This window comes from Seriola lalandi, unplaced genomic scaffold, assembly GCF_002814215.2.
Source record: "Seriola lalandi dorsalis isolate HSWRI2012SDOR001 ecotype SW California unplaced genomic scaffold, Sedor1 jcf7180002054520, whole genome shotgun sequence".
In the NCBI taxonomy this organism is placed as follows: domain Eukaryota; kingdom Metazoa; phylum Chordata; class Actinopteri; order Carangiformes; family Carangidae; genus Seriola; species Seriola lalandi.
This window is the reverse complement of record NW_019525073.1, coordinates 190555-218145: the sequence shown is the minus strand read 5'-3', so window position 1 is coordinate 218145 and position 27591 is coordinate 190555. Positions and strand designations below refer to the sequence as shown.

At 38.9% G+C, this 27591-nt stretch overlaps 1 protein-coding gene across 3 annotated transcripts; it reads left to right on the top strand.

Annotated features, from left to right (window-relative positions):
- Positions 1-5792: 5792 nt before the first annotated feature.
- On the top strand, positions 5793-26914 carry lactbl1b (lactamase, beta-like 1b). 3 transcript variants are annotated; one of them, XM_023414056.2, is made up of 8 exons: positions 5793-5922; positions 13580-13655; positions 16319-16490; positions 18538-18644; positions 20724-20881; positions 23811-24058; positions 24585-24690; positions 25203-26914. In XM_023414056.2, the coding sequence occupies exons 2-8, from the start codon at positions 13596-13598 to the stop codon at positions 26179-26181; spliced, it is 1830 nt and encodes a 609-aa protein (XP_023269824.1). In that variant the 5' UTR covers positions 5793-5922; positions 13580-13595; the 3' UTR covers positions 26182-26914. The 3 variants fall into 3 exon arrangements, with proteins under 3 accessions (XP_023269824.1, XP_023269825.1, XP_087032116.1); XM_023414057.2 differs by lacking the exons at positions 5793-5922; positions 13580-13655 and adding an exon at positions 15812-16090; XM_087175990.1 differs by lacking the exons at positions 5793-5922; positions 13580-13655 and having other exon boundaries at positions 16301-16490.
- The last annotated feature ends 677 nt before the right edge of the window (positions 26915-27591 follow it).

Here is a 27591-nt window from a genome sequence, read left to right as displayed (position 1 = left end):
TACATGGAAAAAGTGACAGCAAAAGTGATCGTATGGAAAGAGCAGGATAGCATGGCTTTTTTTCTAGCTGACAGAGAGAAAGATCCTCAAAGCTGCATTGCATTTTGGTCTAATGAGGGTACTGCTGTTAGGAAAATCTGTGGCTCCTCTGTAGTGAATTTCTCTCTGTCTGATTACTGATCATTTATCCAAAAATGTTGCTTAGAAGAAAGTCTCTGCTGTTTGAAATTGAGTTTTTCAGATGACTGTTAGGATGAATTGCTTTCCTCTTAATAACAGGCCTGAAACTTACTGTAATTGTTTTATCATCATATCTGACCTTCAGTGTGCCAAGTAGATACTTTACATAGTTTGCACAGCTCCCAAAAAGTAAAGAAGAAAAACACTGAAGGCCAGTGTGATACTGTAATTGAGTGTCACATGTCAGTGCCTTTGCTGGAATGTTTCTCATGCATTACCATCCTAACCATTGCTCCCATGTGTCGCAGTCACGTGAACGTTTTGGCAATTGGCACCGGTTAATTTTCCACTTTTCCCTCTCTAATGCTCCTGGCTTGACATGCTGGCAGGCAGCACAACAGTTTGTTGCCATCCACAGAACATCACAAACCGAGACACTGAACCCCAACTTTCCCCCAGGGACCGGACTTGATTGCAATTTTGTATCAAGGATGGAAAGTCCTGTGGGTTTTGTGTTGGTGGCAACAGTTGGCAAGACTGCAGAGGCTTGGCACAGAAATATCAAATAAAAAAAAAAGAAAAAAAAAAGAGGGTGGGAGGCCAAGATGCAACACAAGCCACCAGTGCTATTTACTTTAATAGTGTTTCCCTCTCTGCTGGAAAACAGATGACAGTACACAATGGGAGATCACCAGAGCATTTATGACACAGTCTCATGATAATTCATCAAGCAAATTTTCTGTCACAGAGTATATTGTTATTTTCTCTTGTATCTACCAAAAGCATGTTGATATAAACCAGTCCACTTCAAGGTCTTTAGTCACTCCAAACTTTTCACATGTGATCTGTGCTGCAGCTGAGGGCCACTCAGTACTGATGGGTTAGACAAGAATCACTGAATCAGAGGCTGGACAGTTTAAAAACCTGTGGAGCACCACTGCCATCTAGTGATACAGACATGTCACCGCATATTAGTATTTAAGTGGTTTTAGAAGAGAGTAAGAACGCTTGATAATGGCACATCAGTGTCTGACCCATGTTGCGTTTGTGTGTTGTGTTTATTAAGCTGACCAAAACAAGCACAGGTGTTACTAATAACACAATGACTCCAATCAAGGTGTCCCAGTAAGACAGTGAGCCAACGTACAGCGGGACCCTGAAACTGAGGCATTATTTACACCTGTGCTGCCCTTCTGTGACATGTTAAAACGTCCTCTCTCTGTTGAGAGAGAGTTTCTTTTTATTCCAACAGTATTCAGTGAAGGCACCTCGGACACTGTCTGGCCCTTTGTGATGTTGTTGCCCTGTCGCTGATGTCTTAATAATATGGCAGTGGACGGCTTTTTGATGTCAGCTTTCATTACACTTAAAGGCATGTATGTCTGTCAAAACATGTCAGTCGTGTATCTGCGGCTCATGTTATTTGACACAGTGACTTGATGATGACCTTGGCCTGATTTGATGAAGATTATAAAACTAATGGCACCAAATAGGCTCTGAAAGAGTCAACCTAAAAGTATAACTGAGTAGTTCATGTGTAATTTTTAACTATTACAATAATTCATGATAAATGATGAAGATATAAAACAGAGAAACATCGAGCACAATAGTATTGAGCTTGAAAATTCCCATTTGTTTCCCTGTTATTTGCTAAATGGGTAAAATGTATTCATATCGCTCATTTGAAGACACAAAGATTTTATTCAAAGAAATTTATTCGTTTGTTTTCTATTGAACAAAAACTGCCAACCAGTTCCAAACAAAATATGTGTTAATTAGTGAGCTGTAGTGGTGCTGGTAAGTAGATTGTGATGATGTTTGTGATGTGTACAGTGCAGACATCAGAGTGGTATTAATCTTTTCATCTAACTCTTAGCAATATGCATATTTCCCTAAATTATTTCCAAAAACTATTCCCTTATAGAATATACAGAATTATACAGAAAAAAAATCAAAGATAAATTAGTTAAAGAGATAAAGGGTCCGATATGAAAATTTTAATGTAATGGAGTAGATTTTAAATGTGTTTTTGATTTCATTTCTTACTCTTAAATCTTTGATAACATTAAATCTACCTACATTTTCAATTAGGATTTTTATGATTCAGTCTGAGCTCTCTGATGCACACATCAGGCGACTCTGCCCAGGTCTACAGTACTGGACATTTTCTGATGGGATTCTCAATGCAGAACTAACAGTGCAGAAACAAGACAAGTATATCAAGCTATTGAACAATAACAGTTATATTCAATGTTGAAATTATATTCAGTTTCAAGACATTGCATGCATTTTTAAATTGTGCCTTAGAGCTTACATTTCATTTCTTTCCATACATTTACAAATTACATTACATGGCTCCACCAATTCAAGGTCAGACTGAAATTTTGAATGTATTCACTACATGTAAAACCTGCTGGTATTAATCTGTGCTGACCTCAGAGAGACAAGGCATTGACAGCCAAGTACAAAGAGAAGCAAAGCCAATCAGTTCCTGCAAAGCATGAACAATTTCAAAGAGATTAATCCTCACCAGTTCTGACATTAGCTTTGAAGTTAATCAAAGTTACCACAGGTACCAGATCATAAAAGCTTCCTCACCTCAGTCATCTTTTCAAACCTTTTAGGACAGGAAATTAAAATAAATTCTGAAATATCACATCACGCTGTTGTTTATACAGTATGTCAGACTCAGATTTTTAGGATACTACACCGAACAAGTTGTAGTATGCGCATTGTCCACTAGAGACCGCTATAACCTGTTCAAAGCAGGCTGAAAAGACTCTCTTCCAGAGCCCCAACACTATTATTCTTCAGCCCCAACTCTGTAGGTGCACAGCTATGCAGTGAGTTTCACATGCTTCCAAGGCTGAAGACAAGGAGCGGGCCTCTGGGGTTTTTACTGGAAGCAATAGTAAAATTGTGAAAACCGTATTGGATAAAACACAAATTCGATGATAGTGATGTTATATGAATTTGCACAGTAACAAGAAAACTGTGGCTAATTACTGTTAACTCCAAAATTAGTAACAGCAAGAAAGAAAGGAACAATCTTAAGTCCACAAAGGAAGAGAGAGAAAGAAGATAAAAGATACTTGTCAGATCAAACAGATAGACAAAATCTCAGTTAAACTGCGACTGCCATGGACCATTTGAGCAGTACATGTTGATTTACCCCACTCATTAGCTGTGGCTAGCTAGAAGTGTTCAATAGAGACAACTTCATCCGAATGCCATGGCCTGCTCAGTTGTCCAACCACCATAATCGATTCCATAGCCAGTAATTAGAAATTCATTTGGTGTGAGAAGCTTTACTTGACTTATCGCCCTTGATCTGTCTGTCCAAATAGAGGGACATGATATCAAAACTCTAGTGTGACCTCACAACCAACCAGAAACTCCAGTTTGTTTGTCATTACTCTTCAGTCTCTGCAAGAAGCACATTCATAAAACCTTGAATTTCTCACTCAAGTGGAAACATTGTGAAGATACCTTCCACTGACTTTATATGCAATCACGTCATTCTGTCTGAACATATCTTAAGACAGTTAATGGCTGTGTGTGTTTAGCGTTTAAATGATTGCAGAAAAACGAATTCAACACATGACATGTCACAAAATTGGTAGGTAATGTTCCAACAAGGCCATTTAGAGGGTGGATAAGTGGTCGCACATCTGGCAAATGGTGGAAGTAACAATGTCATTTGAACTCCTACAGAAATGTGCCATGTGGAAGTTGCCACTAGCAACAAAATATTTAACAAAGCCAACTTCCTGCTACAGAGCAATTATTTCTGTTACCTACGTATATGTCAAATATATATTTTGTTATTGTGATGATTAAATAGCCTTATTCACAAAATTTTCATACTATAATACACACCTATTTAACAGTAAGATCAGGAAAATCAATACATTTTCTCCCTTAAAAAAATGACCTGTTCTTCAAAAACAGCACTTTTTTTTATTGTATACCACTAAAGAGGGTCAAATAAAACAAAGCATTTTATTAATGCACATGCTCACTGTCTCTGATTGTTGATGGAAAATAAAGGATTGGATTTTTCATCTCCAGTAGCTTTAGTCTGTTAATGCTGAAGTCTGGGGATTACTGATGTCAGCTTCAGTAAAGATGGAAAGGGTGGATGGTAAACATACATTATATATACAAATTAATGAACATAGAATTAATTAAATAGAGTAGAGATCTGGGGTAGACATGATGTTTTCATATGCAAAGAAGAGGAGATATGAGGATGATAATGGACTTAAATAAGTCTTTGATCTTTACTGTGAGAATTACTTGTTGTGTGACACTTTGAAAAAGGTTAAAATTGTATATTTATATTCAGTATATATAAATATTAATATTGAGGATTTTGCTAGGATGGGAAAAATTTAACACATGCAAATAGCATTTTTCAGAGCCTATTTGTGATTCATACTTAGCTTGTTTGTTCTCTTTGCTTTCTTTTAGTTCAGTTAAAACGGTGCATACAACATATTTTATTTCATTAAAACACGCTTTGCCAAATATTCTTAAGCCCTTTGTGGTGACTTCAGATGTGATGAATCCCTGTGTGAAAACCTATCCTCCAGATAAGGTATTAGTGTAACAAGGGGATTGTGCAAAACTCCTCTTATGGTGAACATTTAATACAGCGGGCTCTGTCATATCACCAGTGATCTTGTGCATAATCAAAGTGCCAGTGAACGCAGCAGCTTGCAATAAGCCTGCAACTCTACGCAATAAGCCGTGTGCACTGAAAAGAGCTAGCTGCATATTCATTCCTTTGCCATTTCCGCTCTAAGAGGCCTGAGGGCTTTTCATTACTTTTTAAAACGACCAAAGCCAAAGTGTCATGCTCCTTCATGCTCGTTGGCATGAAGAGACTAACTGTGCACCAGCGTTATAGCAAGTCATCCATCTACTTTTTGCAGTACTGTTGTTATGGACAACAGGCCAGTCTGAGCACTTATCTGTCTACATCAGTTTGTATTAAACATGCATCTGACCTACAAGTAGATGTTTTCAATGTTCCCATTCAACATGAAATGAGAACATTGCCGATAATTAGGTCAGGCATCTTCTATAAATCCAAAACAGGACTGGAGTCAGGGGAAAGAGGTCTAGTTTGTGTGTCTTTATATTCTTTGCTTCTGCCAATCTGTTTTGTGTGTGTTCCAAGAAATGGCTCCAAAATCTTGAGGCAAATGCTTCTTATGTGCTAGGAAGTTTAAAGCAACCATAGCAATATACAGCTCTCAGCAAAGGCTGGATGAATTATTTTGGTGAGCATTCTGCAAAAATAACTGTCAACATGATAGAGCCATGAAAGGTATTTTTAGAATCTGAGACAAGAGGCTGTACTAACCAACAACCTCAATACCCATATCCTCATTCCCTGTCTGTAAAAACTGTTTTCTGCCCAGTGAATAGCACCAGTTGGTGAACTTGTCCCCCAAAAATCACGTCATGCAAATGCAAATGCAAAAAAAGAAAAAAGAAAAACTCACACCACCCACACTGAAAGGGCACCCATTTTTGTGCCATGACAGATGTGGCCATTGGTTGTGCTGGTTAATCCAGAATGCTGGGCTTGCTACAAGCAGGATTTAGCCATGACCATGATACTAACATCTGTCAGGATCCCGTTTCAAGCTCCCAAACGGAACAAAAGCGGAATATTGTTGTCTTACTTTGATAAAGAGGAGTGACAAGCAGTTAATAGATTCAGAACCTGAGGTAAGTGAATAAGGAATTCATCAATGTAGAGCCATTCATGGCCCATAAAAGAGGTGCTTATGTAGCTTATGTAACATGTTTTTCCACAGTCTGGATTCTACATGCTTTATGCATGTGGTGCATCACTTCATTTACGAATGCATTTCAGACTTATAAACATAATTTATATTCTGAATAGGTCAATGTAATAGACCTGTTTGCATTTTCAAAATCTAAATCAATAATTGGTTTCAGCAATTATGACATGACAATGACTACACTGCTGACATCAATGGGAGAATCACACTGGCTGTCATTGCTGACAATATTCTAGTGATAAATTTTCTTTTTATTTGATTTTTTTCATTGACAAGAGGTTGGTTAGAGTGATGGCCTAATCAGGTGACTTGTTTTAAATCATATATTTTGTAAGTAAATATACTGTATGCTTTATATTAGTCTCATTATGTCTTCTTCTGATTACATGATAACACACTGTAGCCTATTCTGTGGATGTTGTTGTCTTTCTGAAATTATTTCTGATGTTCAGACTTACAAAAAAAACAAGGTTTTGAATTTTACTAAAGACAACTTATCAAACTATGAGAAGTGGATTATAGCCACATGTTTACTCATGCAAAGACGCAATAGAAAAAAGTTTTTTAGTATGCCCTGCTTTTCATGGCCTCCAACTTATTAAAATTCCATCAGATATTCAGCATCAAGCTAAAACCTGACCTGGCATTTTGGTAGTTATTCAGTGTACCAGGGGTAATGAGTCAAAATTAGTCTCTGCTTACAGAGCAGCCTTTAAATATGCTGACCAGGCAGCATCTTTTCAGATGTGTCAGTAGCTTGTTGTTGGGAGTGATGGTTTTGTTGCTGCAAATGGTATTTTCAGCTACGCATTTTTATGTTATATCGAATTCTGCCATACATCATGTTAATTCACTGCCTGCATATAGAGCATTTCAGAATACAATTTGGCATAAGCATATAAATGGTTTGAAAACAATGAATGCTGGTTAGAACAAGAGTCTGCAGCATTGCTAGCATCTCTTTGAGGCTGTATGCAGACACGGCTGTGTTTTGAGCTAGATGCTAATATCAGCATGCTAACATGCTCACAATGACAATGCTATCATGCTGATAGTAGATATAATGTTTACCATGTTATTTTAGCTTGTTAGCATGCAGACATTCATTAATTAGCGCTAAACATACAGTAGATGTTGATGATAATGTAATTAAGGTATTTGGTCGTAAACTAAAATAGGCCTACGTTTTCACCTAATGATGACGCTATGAAAATTAAGAGGATTACCAGGTAACCCACTTACTTAATGTGCCCATTGCATTGTTTTATGATTAAAATATGATGTTGATTATTCTAGGACATTATGCATAGTGAGTACCAATTGTTTGATTAATATATGAAATGGTTCTGTCTTCTTTGCTTACTGTTGGTGCGATTACCCAATTTCTCTCAAGGATCATTAAAATTTGATTTCATCAGTTAATCTATTCTATAGTCATAATGTCCTCTACCATTCTCACTCTTGTCACATTTATGCTATTGTCAAAGCAACTTGTCATATTTTGACACACAAATGTGTAATGTTTACACAGACTTCTGCAGGCAATGAGGTTATAATTCTGTTACCTAATAAAACCTATTTCTGTAAAGTATAAAAGAAATATCAGTTGCCAATTTTGTCACTTTAAAGGTTAAATACCTCGATCAACATCACACATGCAAAGGTTTTTATCAAAGGTTTATAGAAATAAATGAATGTTGTACACAGTACAATTAGTACAAGTTAAGTACTATTTTAAAAAAAAAAAAGCACTGTTAGAGTAAGATAAACATTCACACTTCAGATTGTCTAGACTTAATTATGCAGTTGAAAATCCCACTGATTAATATGCCTCAAAAGGTACTAATGATAGAGGCATGTATTCAGTAGCCTAAGTATTATGTGATCTGAGTAGAGGATAATGATGCCGCAGGTACACCTGTCTCCCACAATGGTTCATTCATTAATAGATGTACAAATTTCACCTCAAGAGTAATGTTGACCCTGAATAAAGGAAGTACCGACATTATTTTATTGTTAGCGTTTTTATGAACAGACCTTCATGACTGACTGATTTTGTGCTTTTGAACAAAAGGAGAAAATCCTTGACGATCACTGCCCCTTTTAAGAGATTAAACGTCCATCAAATTAATTCACTCTGGTTCCGAGACTATATGTAGCCTAATCAGGACAGCCATTAGGAATTATGGACGGGGACAAAATTTTCTAAATTCGGCCCCTCATCCAGATTCACACCCGCACCAGTACCACCCACCCAACCTTAGCTCTAATGCCAATACATCAATTTCAAATAAGTCTTTAGTCTCTAAGAACCATTTCTAAAACCTTTATAGACCCATCCAGACCATGCTCTGTTTTGCCTACAACGCAATATGAATATAAATCACAAAGGGTGAAATCAGTTATTTCATTTTTATTTTTCTAAATAGACTGCAACAGTTATATTCTGCCTCATATATCCAACTCTGAACCGAGATCTACAAAAGGAGCTGGGGAAGTGGAGCTGCTCTGCGTGGGGATGGGGATACTCATGGGAACAATCTATTTATTTTGCTGATTTTAAGCCTTGCATTCATTGCAAGCATTAGTAGGTTCCAGTATAATAGATTTATAAGGGCAGTGCAGCAGTGTTTTTTAATCTAGTTCAGTGAATGGACTAATGTTACTTAAATGTTAATCTAGCATAAGTTTTTTTAGCTAGTCTTTCTAGTTCCTCACCTTTGCCATGTTCCCCTTCGCCTTTTTTATTTTTTTGAGGAAATGGCGCTGAGAGCTCAACACACTGCAACTTAAGAAAACACATGCAAATAGACAGAACACAAACAAATTGAGAAAACAACACGTGTTGCAAATACTCACAACCGCCCGGTTGGTATGTAGACTACTTTATTTATTTCTATGGCTATAATTCTGCTTTTTTAACTTGATGTTTTATGCATCACAGGGGCTGCGGGCCTGGTCTGGGGAGCTGTGACAACTACTCTGGCTGCTGCTTTGCCCATAGCCAGCGTTAGTTAAAGCTGGCTTTTCATAATGTGTTGTAGGCGGACCAAAATTAATCCCTTTTAGCCTGAGCCGTTTTAATTGTATGAATGTGCATGTGCATTGCGTGGGGTTAAATTCACCTATTTGTAGATTACATGGTTGACCATCCCATGTATGTCTTTTTTGTATTCTGTAATTGTAATTCATTTTAACACCCAGGTCAAATGACGCTGCAGTAGACACAGGTATATATCGGCTCCAGCTCCGATCAACATTAATGTAAACACAACACCCAGGTGAACCCACAGATTTTCACCCCCTTTTCCTGCTGTGACGTCTTTCAGAGCTCAAACACTGTAAACCTAACCTGCCCAGTAGCTACAGTGTTGGTACATGAGAAACACAGCAGCTACACGGCGCTCGAGGATGAAAGAGTGAGCTGCAGTCCCGAAAAAAGGTTTTAAAAACACATAATCACTACTTAAGTATCTCCACAATTTTACAAAGAATATTAAATCTAACATATTCCATAGATTAAACAAATAACTGTACAACCAAAACTACAATAAGTGACACAAAACATTCTGACAAAAAAAATTAAGTGCACATAAATTCAGAATAACTTCACATACATTCAATGTAAACAAAAGTTAGTCAACTCAAAGTACTAAAATAATAATAATAAAAACAATATAGAGTAACTCATTCTGTCATATGCTTTCCTACTGTCTCAAACACATTAGCATGATATAATCTTCTTTATCCAATACTATCAAAACTCATCCACAACCTTTCCACAACCTTCACAAACACACACACTCCCTCACACTTGCACACAGCATGGAAAGGTAAACTACACGAAATGTGGGATTTCTCCTTTCCCTATTTACTCGCTACTGGCTGGCTAACATCTTTACAACATTTTTCCAATTACATTACTTTTTTACACTACATTGGCAGGTTTACCCATGTTTAAAAAACCTGCTTATACCCACTAATTTTGGTGGGAAAAGGGTATTGGTGTGTGTGTGTGTGTGTGTGTGACACTGTCTGACTGAAAGAAAAGAGACTTAACTGACCAACAGACTGGAGGGTACGCATTAATATTAATAATCCCAATTTCCTGTGTCTTTGATTTGAGCTTATTTACAATGTTTCCCTTCACCCGTCTGATTCTTCCCTGGAAATCTTAATGTTGATATAGCAGGCAATTTGTTGGAAATGTTTCACTTTGTCCTTTCATTTTCATCAAGTATCTCAGTCCAAGTTTATATTGTCTGATTTCCAAGGGCATCTCTCCCATTTCCATCAATAAAGCAGGCATTGGAGTAGAGTAAAATGCCCCACTACATACTCTCAAGGCTTTAGCTTGTACAATATCCAGTATTTTAGTCACTGTAAGAACTGCTGATCCCTAAGCCATGCATTCATAATCAGTAACTGATCTATTCATCTATAAATCATCGACTGTCCGACAGCTCTCCAGTCAGTAAATGCCACACAACTGAGAACATTTATTAATTTTTCACACTTAAGTGAAATATTCTCTATGTGCACTGTATTGTCATCCTTTCATCTTACCACATTCTGATAAACTTGAAAATGTTGTTTTAGTTTTATGGAGATTTTGAAGCCGTAATCATTGGATTTCAATCATTTGGTTGAAAACAAAGAAGAGGTTACTCCCTCGCTTCCAAATAGTCCATTCATCTTCAAATAATGAAAGAAATTCTCTTTCATATTCCTTTAACTTAAATATTAAAAAAGGATAATACCACACCCCCTGGGGAGAACCATTCTCTACCTCAGGTTCTTTGAGTTGCTCTCTGAAAAATGACAGACTCAATGTGATAAATCAAATATCTTTAATCCATGTCACATAGAGAGAAGGCCTTAGCATGGTTGCTCTCTGAAAGGACTTTCAGAGTGTTGAAATATCCCATAATTTGTCACTCCATCCCGTTTTACAGCAAAGTAGACAACCTCATATCTGAGTTATGATTATGGTGCGATACACATAAACCTGAATACTGATGCATGTAAAGACCATCCTGTCTACTGAGGGGTTTTGAAAACCAAAACCAAGTTATTTCTGAGAAACCTATTCTGCATGTACCTGGGTTTAAAGAGTGTTTAGTCTCATATAAAGTTAAATTAAACTTTAAGTCATCATTTTCACACTCAGTTATTCCAGCTTGAAGTTTGTCAATAAGGAGTGGAATGAATGCTGCGCTGAGCATAGTGTACAAGCGTACATAAAGCCTTCCTTCCTTTAGTCTGAAGCAAAGTTATGAATGAGACTTGATGTGACTCACTTCATTCATGTTTGTCATGGTTTGCCATGGCAGACACTTTTTGTTAGTTTTGTTTGGACTTTTCTCACTTTCTGTTTTATTTTGTATTGGTTTCCTTGTGTGTCTCTGTTTTTGCTTCCTGTCTTGGTCCTGTTTCTGTGTGGTGATTGTCTGCCCCGTCCTAATGTGTTTCACCTGTGTTCAATCACCCTTGCCTCCCTTGTGTCTATATAGTCTTTGTGCTCCAGTTTGTCTGTTGATTGATTGATCGTCGGTTCACGTTGCCTGTTCATGTCTGGTTGTCCTCGGTCTGTTCATGTTGCCTGTTCCTGTTTCTTGTTTAAGCTCCTGTGTTTCCCTGTGCTTCCCCAGTGTTGTGTAAGCTCTTTCAGTTAAATAAACCTTTTGCACCGTCTCCCAAGTGTTGGCTGTATTTTGGGTCCCGCCTTACCCCTCAAACCCTGACAATGTTAGGCTGAATGCTTTAAATTGAATGCAATGCTGAAGGTCAAGTTTCACTTCAGTTCATGTACAGCACCTCCATATGTCAGCAGGCAGGCGGAGAGAACAGCCTGATGGGAAATCTCTGTTTTATGCTGGTAAAGAAATTGCTGTCATTTAAAAAAAAAAAAAAAAAGCATTATAAGACATGATAATGATAAGTATCCGGAAATTATCCTGAAATGTCTGACTGAATATGCTTTTTACAATATAGTGCTGTTAACTGACCAATTTTCATGCTGCAGCCTCTGATTAGTATGCTTTGAACAAACTGTTCTGTACCAGTTCTCTTAGCTGACAGTTCTGAAGCCGCACATAAGTTTTTGAATTACGGTATTTTAATGTTTTAGGATGTGAATGTTGTGGTGGTCGATTGTTTCGTGGTGCTTCAATTGCATTAGGTTTTGTCCCACTAAAGCATAACCACTAAGACTCTAACCTTTCACAAAATGGACAGCGAGAAACATCATCAAAAGCTAAACACTAAACTAATTCAGCTATTGTATGTTTCTGAGCTTCCACTAACCCCAATTTGACCTCAGCACTCTGTGAGTAGTTCTGAGGGTGCAGATGGGTTTAGGCTCCCATCTACAATGTGCTCTTAAAGACAGGCTTACATTTAATTCATGTCACAATAGTCTCAGGCTCCTCAGTCCCAGCTGTGCAAACCCACCTTTCAGATGTCAGATTTTGGGGGGCTGCTTCTGACCATTTTATTTTCCAGAATGTGACCCACTTAACGCAGTATTTGGCCATTGTGCAAGTGAGACAGTAAGCAGGGGTTTAAACACTCTTTAAAACTCTAAACTTCCATGCTTTTGTGTGTACATATGAATGATTCATCAAGTCTTGATCCTCTGTGACGGCAAGCTTTTCATCCCTCCTTTCAGTGTTTTCAGTGAAAGTATAAAGACTTTTGCCTTTTAGAAGTGGTCAGACAACATTTTGTTCACACTGGTTCAAGCATACCTGACTTTAGGGTAAAGTGTCAGTAGTTAGCCATTCAACCAACAAGTCCACTACAAAGACTCTGAGGTGTTTTGAAAGGTGCAACGGAGCAGAAGTTTCTATAGTTTGTGGGATTATCTGCAGGAGTCCATCTCAGAGCATCAGACACCAAATTCACACACACACACAAAAAAAAGGTGCATATGTGGTTTCGCTTGGGGCAACTGAGCTCACCTCTCACCTGTAATTCAAACGCTCCCTTTCCTGGAATAAGAACACTCTGACAAAATGTTGAGAGTGAGCAAGAGATCAACAGCTGTATCACGTCCTTCTCCTCTTCCCTCTGTGCACTGAGAGCGGCAGTAAAACTGGCTGTCTCGCAAGTGCACATTGTTTATAGCAGGTCATGGTCTCTTTTTTCCACCACTGGCACTTTCTATCACTCCATTGTCTGGCTCTCAACCGCTGCCTCACGCTGTACAATACAGACAGACAGGTAGAGCTTGTACTTTCTTACTGCCTTTGGTAACATAAAAATATCTACTGTAGGCCCAATCCTTCCATAAGGTTGGCACTGCGTTACGGCTTTTGGTTATGAATTCATTATGAGTCATACAATGATGAAATGCAATTTGCTCCTGCAATAAGAAAATATGTGTTCGTGTTCTTGGCTGTCGTTGCTCTCGCCTCCTCTTGCTCTAATTCAGTATCTGTGGATGTTGATGTACAGAGAGAAATGCCTCAGAATGCACGGTGGCCTCCTTTCATGACTATAAACCTGCGTCTCACAGTTAAGAAAAGCAGATTTTGTGCAGAAGGTATAACTATTTTTTTTTTTTTTTCATGTAACAGTTGGTGCAGTAGAGCCATGGGCAAGGCGGGGAGTAAAGTCCTGAGGGAGACCTCAGTGGACGGGGTGCAAGCACAGGTAAAAGCAGCCACCTCACACACACATACAAGCTGTACAAAACTCCTGCCTGCACACATACCAACACACACACACACACACACACACACACAGGAACTGAGCTGGCAGATACATTAGAAAAAAAAAAGTGTATTAAACAAAAAATACAATAAACTGTGATGGTTCTTGCTCTGGTTTTGAGATGAGAGGCTGTGTGTACATTTGTTTGTGTCCTGGCTGTGGTGAAATGGTTCCTGCAGCTGTGCTCTACATCTGTCACAGGTTACGCAACCAGGATCAGCCGCGGTTTGCTTTCACACTTAACTTTCCCACGTTGCATCATTATACCTACAGTCATGAAAATACATTACTGAGCTTTGCACAAACCGTTAATATATGATTAAGATAAGTGAAGGAATGACGGTCACTGGATGTACCCAATGATGGATAAAAACTCTATTTATGCCAAGATTTTACAGATTTTTTTATATAGAGCATATTCTTAGTTACATAAGCTACCCACCAGAAGTAGTTAAATCAAATCTTCTGCCAGGTTAAAGATTCTGGAAATTCATTTCCACAACCATTTATAGATAAAATAACCACATGTCCACCTGCTCTATTTTTGCAGCACCCCCAAAGATGTATTTTCTTTTTATTAACTTAGAGTGCACTATATAAAAATACCATCTTGAGGAGGGACTCTGTAGTTTATGGATAATCCACTGAATACTTTGTGAAGTTGTAAAGTAACGTGGGATGTCTTCACCACCATTGCTCTCATTGTAGTGAACTACTCCCAGATTCCTTCGGTGTCAGTCGTTCAGAGGGTTTTTTACAGGAAGTCGAATTATCTGCAGAAGTTTCCTCCTCTCCAAAACAAACAGGCCTGGTGATGGGACCTGATGGTGAAAGCAGTTTCACATTAAAAATCAGTGTTTCTTCAGCACCTGTTCGGCAGGCTCATGTTCAGTGAGAATAAACTTTTCAATGAAGAATGAGTCATCTTGCAACCAGCAGCTAAAACTTTTGAAATTGAAATTTGTATATTCATAAATTCTGTATTTTTCATTAAGGAAGAAGAAGTCATGTCATTTTATTTAATTGTAAGCAAATGATTGAATTTTTTTGTCATACATCACCATAATTAGACACTAATTATTGTTGCGAGCAAAATATTTTTATACATCTTACAGCATGTGCTGACAGGATCTTGATATTTCAAGATCCTGCCGCAATGGCCAGGGTTAGAAATTGAAAGGATAAACACTTTGGTATGAACAGTCTCGCAGATCTCATCATCTCATAGTATGTCTCATATTATTGTCCAACCATACCACCCACAATTATATAAGAAGATAACATGAGCAGGCTTAGTAACCATAGGTATCACTGAGATGAGATGATATTTTCCAGCAAACTCACAAGCAACTCCAAAGAAAGAAAGAAAGAAAGAAAGAAAGAAAGAAAAAGGGTCAATATTTTAGCCAATGTTGGCTTATCATATACAGTAGATTTATCAGTATTGCTGTATTTTCTGGCCAATAAGAAACAAGAAATTACATTAAATATATTAAATAATTAATCCACCGGATACTTCTGACAAGTAAAAGGTCTCTTTCAGTACATACTACCATTTTCCCATTCACTTAAATGGGTATTTTATCCACAATTATTAAAAGATTTTTTTTTTTTTTTAATTAAAAAAGAATATATATACACTGTTTATATTGGTCAATATGTCATTATGTGATATTTAAAACTTTCAGATATTGTATTGGCCATAGGAATCCACCATGAGTCAGGCTGTGCAGTCTGTGTGTCAGCTGGCAGTGGCTAGCATGAAGAAGTTGGAGTGCATGTTATCCCCGGTCATTATCTGAATTCCCCTCGACATCCCAAATTGTCTGTCATTCCCTCACCCAGTTGATCCAAATTCACTGCACCCAAGTGATTGTACTTTTCAGCTCATACTCCCGCTAAAAAAAGCACACCCTATCACCCCATCTCAACTTGTTTTGGCTGAGTGGGTGCCATCTTTGTCAGCTCGTGCGGCTCGGTGGTGGGCTCGACAAGGCGAAGCTGGACTGAAGTGAATTGATTCACTGGGATTAAGGATTAAGATTTCCCCGGCCGCTTTGGTGGAGTAAATCTGGGGATTATGATGTCAACAGCCTGTGGCTGCAGGAGAGGAAATTGAATTGTGAGGGACGGGAGCAGGGATGGCCCAGAATTCCAGCACAGTCAGTGAGAAATCAGAGCAGGGAGTCCAAGTCTGTGCCTTTTTCCCTTCTCAGGAAAACCTCCATAGGACACCATTTACTGCCTTTGTCATATAAGAATCACTTACATAGAAAAACTAACTCTGAGTAAATGTCTCGGATGTTGATTGAGTGCTAAGAGGATTTCTGTGTCGCTGGTAATCCATCCCGCTCTGGCCTGTGAAGCATCAGGTGGTGAGTACCATTAAGTGCTGTATGTGAACAAGGTGACAGGGATTTCTGACTTCTTCTTTTACAGCAGAAGTCAACAGATGATATGGAGGAGAATATGGAGAATATGTCTGCTCAGATGCTATAAATATGGGAAACTTTCAGTAGTGTTTCATCTAACAGCTGTACACACTCAGTCCTAACCTAGTGTGTGTTGTTGCTTGTTTGTGTGCCTGTCTGTCTGTGTTTAAGCCAACCCCCGCTGTGGCTGCTCCTGCTGCTACCGTTAAATTTGAAGGACTCACAAAAGCCGGCAAGATGAAGGTGAAATGGACCCAGCTGGGTTTGGTGTTCTTCCTCGTTCTGTCACTGGTGATGACGGGATGCTTCTTCTGGCAATATCAGCTGCCAAAGGTGCTGCCAGGTAAGGCCAACACAGGGTGGGAACAGGTGATGCACCATGTTGCATGAGATGGTTTTTTTTTTTTCCCTTGAAATATTGTGGCTGTGAATACTGTCTTGAACCTACGCAATTTTGTCAAACCATCTCAGACCACATTTTTTTGCCTTTATTTGTTAACAGTGAAGCGGCAGGAAGGAAAGATGAGGAGAGATAGAAAAGGGGCATGACATGCAACGAACAGCCCCAGCTGGAGTCGAACCGTGACCACTGTGGTTATTGTAAACATTCGACTACCAGAGCGCCCACATGGTTACTCAGTTTACTGAAACATGAAAATTGAAAATAACCCAGTGCTTGAAACTAAATTGAGATCTGTGCCGCGTTTGACACTTGGCGGCCTTCAGGTTTCACCGCTCATGATACTTGGAAAAAAATAAATGATTGAATTTTTGAAATACGGATGACATTTTGCCAACTACTGTACTGGACCTGCTTATTTTTGTTTCTGACACATGGTTAGCATTTCTATTTCATTAGGACATAGTCAAAACAAACGTACCAAACAAACTTCTGTCAGGTCTGGGAGCTTCTTATCTGATCTGACTGCACCAACACAACCTCAGTTCCATCTGTGGCGTTGATAATCTATAGATTCTTTTTTCCTTATTAAGAGATACAGATCTCCTGATTAACAGACAGAAAACATCTCTTAAATGTGCAATATTTATCAAGCAATTATGAGATAAGCCACAACTTGTTGCTGTGTTTGCTGGGAGTTTGTATAATTGTCAGCATCATAACAAGTTCAAGCTCTCAGATGGCAGTCAATTAAAATTGGGTAAACAACTGGAACAAAACAGCAAGTTGATTGTTTTCAGTTGTTTCCCAGACAATACAATTTTGATTTAAAAATTGCGGAAATTAGTCAACGTGCAAGATGATGTGAAATAAATGGCAGTAAAATGACTTTAATTGTAGTTCATTAATTCCTGGAAAATCATTGTTAATGTCAAACGGCGTGCGTTATCCCTCCAGCTGCACAAGAGGCGCTTCAGATCATAAGTTTGGTTTAAACTGTCGTGGTTTTGAGCGTCAGACTGATCATTCATCCTTTCAGTCATGCAGTCCAGTTATTTGTGCATACATGTCCCAAATTCTGCTGTCACTTCCTGCCCTGCCACTCCCACCTGCCTGCCCTTCCTCTCAGTGGAATCACCGGACCTCCTCCTCCTCCTCACTCACCTGCTCACCTGTTCCCCGTTTCCTCATCAGCTCTTAGTGTAAATACTGGTCTGTTTCCACTTGCTCTCTGCCAGGTTGACTTTGTGCCATGTGCCTTATCTGTCCAGTGCTCAGAGCTTTGCCTGGCTGTTTTGATCCTGATTGTGTTTTGGATCTTGCCTGTGTTTTGTTGGATTTTTGCCTGAGCATTTGTACTGGTTTTTGTATCTTTATTTATTTTTCTTTTTTTCTATTTTTTTTAAAGACCCTTCTATATCTGACTCCTCAGTCATGTGTCCCTTTTTTTGAGAACCGTGACGTAAACATGTTGACACTTAATTATAACATCTCATCAGGCTCGCAACTGGCATTTCTCTCAACACAGCACACAAACAAAATGCTTTACTCTCCAAAGTACTGCTCATGTCTGTGATTTCTGTTTGAGGTAAAGGGAAATGAGGTGAAAAAAAAAACATTTTTCATTTATAGTAATCCTTTAGAATGAAAATGCAAATGGTGTCCTGAAGCTACAATGAGATGAATTGAAATAACCCTGTTTATCCACAGTTCACAGTGGGACCAGGCTGTATTTCTTTTGATCAGCGAGTTGTATATCACACGTCCTGTCAAACTGTATCATGTAAGATCAGCAGGGTTCATCAGGAGGCAGAGAGCATAAATTAAGCCCCAAGCCAGCCCATCATGCTACATTATCCCAGCTTTTGTGCCGTTGATATTCTATCAAATATCAAGTGGGAATTACAATAGCCTTTCCCCCTATGCTTCCCTTACTTTTTCTTTCTTTCTTTCTTTCTTCCTCTTTTCTCATTTCCTATCCGCCGCCCAGATGAAGGGATGGGTCGCAACGCCAAATCAGAGATGACATGTCCCCGCTTCCCTGAGCCTCTCCCTCTGGAGCATCCCATCCCCAGTCTGAAAGAGGCCCTGGAAAAGGTGAGAGGAGTCGTTCATCATGCACAGATTTAAATCTGCGGTTGTATTTCCATCATGCGCTCACTCTCAAGTCTGAGGAAATTTACAGGCTGGCCATGGTAATCCTTCACACCAAATGCTGCTGCAGTTGACAGAAGGAGATTAAAGATATAGTGGATGAAAAACTGAGTGTCTGTCTGAGCAAAAGGTTGTGTTTCAGTACGCAGGGAGCAGCAGTGTTCCCAGCTTGTCGACCAAAGACACAGCAACACTTAAACACCGCTGGGAGAGTCTGAGGATGTGGAGTAGTGGGTGCTCATTTGTAATGTGGACATGTAATGAAGTTGAGCAAAAGTTTGCCAGTTAAGTTTCAGTTTCCCGGGGGCGTCAAGTGGCGCAGTGGGTTGAGCAGGCGCCCCATATGTAGAGGCTACAGTCCTCGCATCGGACGGCCCTTTACTGCATGTCATTCCCCCTCTCTCCGCCTCCCCATTTCCTGTCCCTCTCTACTGTGCTATCAAATAAAGGCATAAAAAGCCCCAAAAAATATACTTGAAAAAAAATTTCAATTTGCCTGCACGGAGAAGAGCTTCTTTCATCTCTGCGACAACCAAACACTTACACCCAAACTGAGGATGAAAGTAAAACATATAAACCTTTTGTTATTCATGACAGTTAAAGGCTGTTTTGTGAGCAACCAAAAAATAAATTGAACCTTTCTTCAATTAATTTTAATGAAGCATGTTGTTTTACCTCCAGATTTCATCTCCCAATCAAAACACAGTGATTTCTCCTCGTGAAAACAGGAATATGTATTTCATAGCCACTTCGATGCATGTTGTATGAATGATATCGAACAAACCACCAACGCATGGCTTTGAGTTATTATACCTCACAAGAGGTATTCAGATCCTTTACTTAAGTAAAACCACAATGTAAAAAAATAAAAAATAAAAGTTCTGTATCTTAAATTTAAGTAAAACTACAGGAACATTATCAGCATAATGAAATCTAAAATATCAAAAGGTATTAGTTCTTGTTCTGCAGCTGTGAGCCGCTGTGAGTGACATATATGACGTTATTAGATGGCTAATACTAATGCATCAATGTGTAAGCAGCATTTTACTGTGGTAGCTGGTCAAGACGTGCTAGTTTTAACTACAGCAAATATAAGGTTTTGGTTCACTGGCTTCTAGACTGTTGATAGTGTCCTTACAAAGGCTCACAAGATAAATCTGACAGATTGTCAGATAATTAATGGGCTAGGGAAAACGGAAAAATCAATTTCTACCACACAAATTTGTTTTCACTAATTCATTCAATTAAATGAAACCATCTGAGAAATTTAGAAGGGAAATATCTCTTTGGCTGAACCGCTAACAAGTTAGCGGTAACAACATAAGGAGCCCCAATTAGACACTGCTGTTTTCTAAGGAGTCACAAGTCAAAAATGTGGGAGCCACTGTTTTAATTTTTAACAAAATATTGTATTTTATAGGATTATTGTGTTTTTATATAACTAGTAAATATTTCTGTTAAATAAATGTTGTGGAGTGATAATTACAATCTCTCCCTCTCAGATGTAGTGTGTGGTCATATTATCCCTGATAGTTGAATATAACTCATGTACAAATCAAATGAGAGAGAAATCTGTTAATTGCTTAACTCACTTCAGCTGTGTTCTCTCTGCCTCATGTAGTTTCCTGAAGGAAGGAATTATAAATTAGTAGAATTAGCTGACTATTTTTTCATCACTGTTTGTGCTCATACTTAATTGAACAAATGCACACCATAATTGTAGACCAAACTCACAATCCTTCCTTATTAACATAAACATTTTTTCTAATCTAATTGCACCAAATGTTAATGTTGAAAAAATCTATTATTTATCACTTTCATATGAATTTATAATATGTATTCCAACTGATGAAATTCAGATTCAAATGTCCAACACGGTCAACAAATCACACAGCTGCTGCACTGCTAGAGTTGGATTAGCTTCTCTGCTGCTATCTTAGCTAGCTAGCAAGTTTTTTATGGACAGGGAACATTACCTTAAAATTAGCCTATTTAAATTAAAACAACCTCTGCCTCCTCTAGGTGGATGTTTTGCTTCGGCAGAGCGTCAACCCCATCAGCCTTCCCGCTATGTCGGCCATTGTGATTTTGAACGACACTGTTTTATGGACGGGCAACTTTGGAAAGAGGAATGCCAGTGACCCTCTCTCAGGACCCCCCAATGAGTACACAATCTACAGGTGAGTACTAGACTGAAGACTGCGTCACAAATGTCACAGTTGTCCCTGTTTAGAAACTATTCATCATCTCCATTAACCTGCTTGATTAAAGTGGTAACCTGCAAGAGTCTTGAAATTATTAGGAAGTCACAGACTTGTAAAGTGATACTTTATTTCTGAAGACGCAGGCTAAAATGTTGTCTCCATGCTGCCAATAAATTCTGGTATAGAAATTTATTGAATATTGAATATTTTATCTTATTTTGGTTGACCTGGAAATAGTTAATTTTAGTAGAGTAGAGTTTAGAGTACATGACCTCAGTGTCTTCAACAGTAGCTGATGATCACATGTAATGTCTTTTTTCTTGGATTTTCTGTCAGTAAAACCCGAGTTTCTTTAGTCATCTTTTCATGCTCTGCTCATAGCTCATTCACGCTAAGCAGATTTTCTTCTATTGATTCTATTGCTGCTGTCAGAAACATAGAACACATCGCTTTCCGGTGCTGTGGAGGAAGCAATGTGTTTTCATTATGGGACGAGCATTGTTATCATCTTGATTCATTGTAATGGGACCTTAAGCTCTGGCTACAAATATCAATCAACCAGTGCACATCTGCACAGTAGCTCCTGACGTTGATGTGTAACTGAATCTGCACCTTGGTGGCCCTACTACTCCTGAGAGTCAGATGACGACTCTAGAAAAGTAAGCAGGTCTCTATAGGGAAAAGCAAGCTACACCAGTTGGAGTTAGCAGTTAGTTATCTATTGCAGGCACTGATCATTTTGATAAAATCTAAAAGTACATAAAATACTGTATAATAAAATTAAGAAAATAAATAATTTACAACAGAAATGGGGCTTGTGGGTGTCGCCAAACCAAAGATTTACAGTTATTAAAACAAAAACAGGACTCTTAGCTATCTTAAATGAAGGGAAATGGAAAATAAGACCTGGACTACACTTCTAGCATCTCTGTGAGGTTGTACGTTGTGTACAAGGCTAACATCAGCATGTATAATTGTTACCATCTCAGTTTAGCATGTTAGCATGCTAACTTTTGCTATGTAACACTAAACAAAAAGTATGATTGAAGCTAATGGGAATGCAGTTAAACACATAATTAAAATGGGTTTAGTTTTATTTTTAAGATCCCACAGTTTCATTAACGCATCATGATCTTTAGTTAGACCCTCTCTGCCTTATTAATTCCCACATCTCAAACTCTGCTGCTTAAGTTTGTAAAGCAGATTTACTGATGAAAATGTGAAGTCTCCAAGCCCAGTCCAAGAAAACCCTGATGACAGTGCAAAGCTGCTTTCACACACTGCAGTCCTGAACTTATCTAGACATTACCCAGAGGATCTGTATGTGGGAATGCAAATGTCTGAATCAGTTGGACCAGACATTAAATGGACTTCACCCTGCCAGCTCACTATTATAAAGTGTACGTAATGTCCGATTGAGCCGATGTGTGAGCAGAGCATGTCGTTGTCTAGAGAATTCACAGCGAGTGAGTCGGCCTGTTGATGACGTTTCTATCCTGGCTCCTGCAGTAAAAGGCTCAAGATATAAGAAAGCTTCACCATAGGATATGCAACCATGTTTATAGACTGAGTACCCCCCCAGTTTGTGTTGTTTATGTGTAAAATTGGTGGAAATTAAATTAACACTTGATGATTGTATTAGTAATTAGTGAGCAGTCCCACACAAGTATGTCGAAAATCCGTTTCAAATGATCAAACCGTGCTCGTTAAATTGTCCTTTATACTGAACAAAATCATATAAGGAGCCATTAATCATTGCATTCATCTCCAGCACTTTATGCACTGTAGCACACGTTTAAGTCTTAAGACATGACATTTAAAAGTAGGTCCATAAAGATTTACTGATTTCTTTCAAATGTACTCTAAGTGCTCTGACACATTCACAGCTGCTTCTCAAAGGGCTAATGCTCCATTTAAGTCATTTTTCCATATTTAAACATTTTGTCGTAGCTTCTTTTGTTCAGTGCAGGTGGACACAGTCGATGTAACATTTTATCCCTGTGAGACTGTGAATTATCACAACAGTGCGTTGAGCTAAAGGTTAACATCAGCATGCTAATATTCACATAGTGACAATCCTAAAATTCAGATGTTAAGCAGATTTATTCACCATAATTACCATCTTAGTTTAGCATGTTAACATGTTCACCTTTGCAAAATGGCACTAAACACAAAGTGCTACAGCTTCATTATTTCATTCACTTTAAACAAAAATGCCAACAGTTACAGACCACAACACACATAATATACATTATATGGCTCCCATTACTCCATTTACTGAGTTCTTTCAAATGTACCGTGACACCTCAATTTCAGTAATTTTTCCACAGTGGACACAGACAATGTTACGATCATGAGCTTTCAACATGAGCTACAATCTTTGAACTCAAAGCACTGCACACTGTGAGGATTCAATTACAATCCTACACTTGTTGGCTTACAATCTTATCTGAGAAGTGGGAATTTGTTTGGATATTCATTTTTTCCAGAGATGGCTTTGTGTGGTTTAAAATGTAATTAAGATATTGTGTTGCTGTCAGACTTTATGCATCCATGTGCTTTATTTGTGAAAATCTGTCTTTTTTGACACGCAAACAACAGCTTTTTAACTGAACCCCCATCTTGTCTTGCAAGTGTTGTAGTGACAAGTGTAGTATTTGACAGGGAAGAAACCGTCAGCTTGTACAGACATAGATACAGTATGTATATAAATTGGTATCAAATCATAAACTTCACACATAAAATAAGTGTGCATTTAAAACAGCTGAAATGTTTCAAAAACAAATCCCAAATCTGTCCTGTCTGTCTCTTTTTGGTCAGTAATAAATAATAAACTTTAAACATAGCATCAGTATGCCAACACATAGACCCTTTTTTTTGCATTGCTCTGTTATCTGTCTTTCAGAATTGCCAGCCTATCCAAAATCTTCCCAACGCTGATGTTGTACAGACTGTGGGAGGATGGGAAGATCGGCTCCCTAGATGACCCTCTGGAGAAATATGTTGAGAACTTCACCATCAAAAACCCTCTGGGGAAGACGCGAGACTCTGAGTTGAAGTATGTGACAGATGGTCTGATATTTCTGGACAGCGGGGAGGTTCAGATCCGCTCCTCCTCAGTCACCCTGCGTAGGATGGCCAGCCAGCTCTCAGGTACGTAGATACAGTTGATCATAAAGACATAACTTCAATTTTAAAACTCCAGAGAACCCTGTGACTTACCTTATCAGGGAGCCAACGCTTGAGATCTAATCAGATATTGTATATCCCCTAGCTCTTAAATCTATATGTGTTAGGCAGTTGATGGAAAAAGCATCTTCTCTATCAGCCAAAATCATAAATTGGTAAACTGTAGTATGTTTGAATATACCCACAGGACCTGACTGGTTGAAACTTAAAAGTGGAATAAAGTCAGTAAAAACAAAAGAGATTTAGTGATTTTTAAGCAAAACTGCCAAACGTAATCATTGAAAGCTTCTCAAATATAATATATGTAATAATAATATCCCTGTTCATCAGAAAAAATAAAACATCAGACTGAAATGGAAAGTGAAGAGGATGGAGAGAAGAGGAGGAAGTCTCTTATGCACACAAATACATATTCAGCTGTGGATGTTGCAGTTTCTATTCGCTGATTGTATTTTTTCATTGAACACTGTTTTCCTGTGGGTGGATCCAGGCCTGCCCAGGAGACTGAGGGCCACAAATTTACTTTGGAAAGGAAAAACACAATCTGCAATCAATCTACTACAAGATGATGTCCTTGTTGCAGACCCAGGCACCAAGTAAGATTTGTTTAGCTGTGCTGATTTTTACATTGTCATTGTGCAAACTGGAATAGGGAAATGTGTGAAAGTGGATGAATGTCTAATTGTCAAACCAAAACATTATAAAACACCATATTTTTAGGCTAAATACTTTTTTTGTTTTTTTTGTCAAAAATATTAAATCGACCTAAACTCACGTTTACTTCATTTGTCATCCAAAAGTCATATGACTTAGACTCAAGCTGATAGGATTCGAGGCATTTTAGGACTGAATTCTGATGTCTACATTATTCTACTGGTGCCCTGATGACAGCAATATAATAAACAGTCAAAATAGGTCAAACGAGTCTGGCACATAACTCCCTGACTTTCATTTCCATGTTAGCTGCTTCTTGTTCTTTGCTAAGCTAAGCTAACCTTCTGCTGGCTGTAGCTTCATCATTCAAATGGGAAAATACTAGGAAATTTTTGTACCTGAACCAACTTCATTTTTAAGATGTTCTCCATCTCCGTAACTTGCTTCCTTCCAGATGTCACTACAGCAATCTCGCCTTCTCCTTACTTGCTCATGTAATGGCTGAGCGAGTGGCCGGGGTTGACTACCAGCGGTGGATCACAGACAACATCCTGGACCGGCTGGGGATGGAGGACACCGGCTTCGACATCACACTGGGGCTGCAGAGTCAAATGGCTGTAGGGGTATACTCCAACGGGAAGCCAGCCCCACTCTATGACCTGGGCTGGTATCGGCCTTCGGGTCAGATGTTCTCCACAGCGGCAGACTTGGCCAAGCTTGCTATGATGCTGCTGGGTGCTTATCACCGCAAGCTGCTGGAGCCGGACTCATTGAAGATCATGCTGACACCACTCTTCAGGTGCGATAAGGACTACTTTGCCAACCGTACCGGGACGCCGTGGGAGGTGAACGAGCTGCTGGGCTACGAGGTGGTGCGGAAAGATGGTGATCTGGACGGGTACTCTGCCACGTTCTCTCTGGTACCCAGACTGAAACTTGGTCTGGTGGTGCTCATGGCAGGCAGCAGGTCTCAGAACCAGGACGTGGTCACCAAGGCTTATAACTACATCATCCCAGCCATCGAAAAAGCCTTCAGGGAGGCCAAGAAGGTCCTCTTTCCTCCCCCAGTTCCAGACCCTTACATCGGCTTCTTCACCTACGGAAACATCACCTTCTACGAGATCAAAGTTGGGTCAGATGGAGTTCTGGTCATGCAGCAGTTTGGGCCTCAGATTGAAGAGCTGATCCCAGAAAAGTACAGGACAATAAAGCTCAACTACCTGGTCGACCGGGTGTTCAGAGTGGTGTTTGAGAAAGAGTACCCTTGTGTTTTGCAAGTCGGCACGGCCTCAGTGTCCCTGGAAGCCCAAGATGGCCAATTATTTAACTTCTACATGTTTGACAAGCGGGGTTTGTCCCCTGGTTTTGATGCTCCAGGACTGAATACATATAATGTCGTCAGAATAGCCCGCCGGCCAACCTTCTCAAGCTGAACTGCTGCACTGCTGTGGCCTAAAGACAAATGGTATGTCCTTGTGTTGGGATGTGTGGGGGACTGTAAATAAGAAAGAGGCTGTGAAATTTGAAAGACCAAATGAAGAAGTTGGGAGTCATTTTGGTGGTCACAGATAGGATTGTGCTTTGGATTTACAGAGAGCACAGAGTGGGACGCTGTTACATTCACCCAGCTGTATGATGTCTTGCAAAGAAAATGAATTAATTTCTCTTCTGAAAGATGTATGTGACTGTCCTCCTTGCACTAGTCCTTAATTATGCCTCCTGACTTAACATTCACATTATGGTGCTTGTTTTTTTCCTGCCTTCATCTAAATCGCTCTCGTATTGTCTTGGTCTGTTCTGTCCTTGAGTCTCCATGAGTGTGAACAGCAGGACACTGGCTCACAACAAACACTTGTTGTAGTCATGTAGATGAATATTTACATACATTTCATTTTAAATTCTTGGACCATGATTGCAGTTCCATGAAATCATGGTCTCATACATATTTATCTTCCACCAGAAGAGTAAGAAAAAGATTTAATTTCTTTGTGGTAATATTCTTATGGCAGGTAAAGTCAGAACATTTTCATGGAAAAATGTGATTATGCATGAGTTTTAATATAATAAGGATGCAGCCCTGGGTATGGAACTGCTGATTTAATATCAACAATCATGCACTTACATGTGACTAAAATGCAAAATATTTTGGCTCCCAATAAGCGGCGATTAAGGATAGAGAGGCTTTTGTTTGCTTGTGACACTTTCCTATGTAATCCCTGAAAATGGATGCCAATTCGTACCAAACTCAAACAACAATATGAGTAATACACTGCCCTGACTGCTGCAGGATAATGAGAGACTCAAGTGTACAGAAATATCCCTTATGTGGGCAAAGGCTGACGTTTTACCTTTTTATAACAGATTGATTATCTGGGGATGGGATGGGAACGGAGTACAGATTGAAAATGTTGCTTAGTCTTGAAGCATCAGGTGCAATGAGTGAAATCAAGGAGGATGAAAATGCAGTGCTGCTTCGAAAATAAATCAGCTGTATCCACTTTTATCCGCCTATGGGTGAAATACTGACACTGGCATTCAACAGTGCAATCAAATATTATCACAGCCCACAGAATAAAGCTTGTTCTTATTTACTGTGGGAAGGGAAAAAATCTCTTGGGTCTCTATTGTAAGCCATACTGGAACAAAACTGTACCAATATGCAAATTAAACCGTGTGCTGATTCTATTGTTGTTTAGGCTTGTTATTTTAGATATGTAACATGAGGCTTATGCAGCCTTCAGAAAAGCAGCAATCACATAATGCAATCATGATGACAAATAAATAAGTAACACAACAGCATAATTAACAATATACAATATAGGCAAATTTTTTTTAAAAATGGC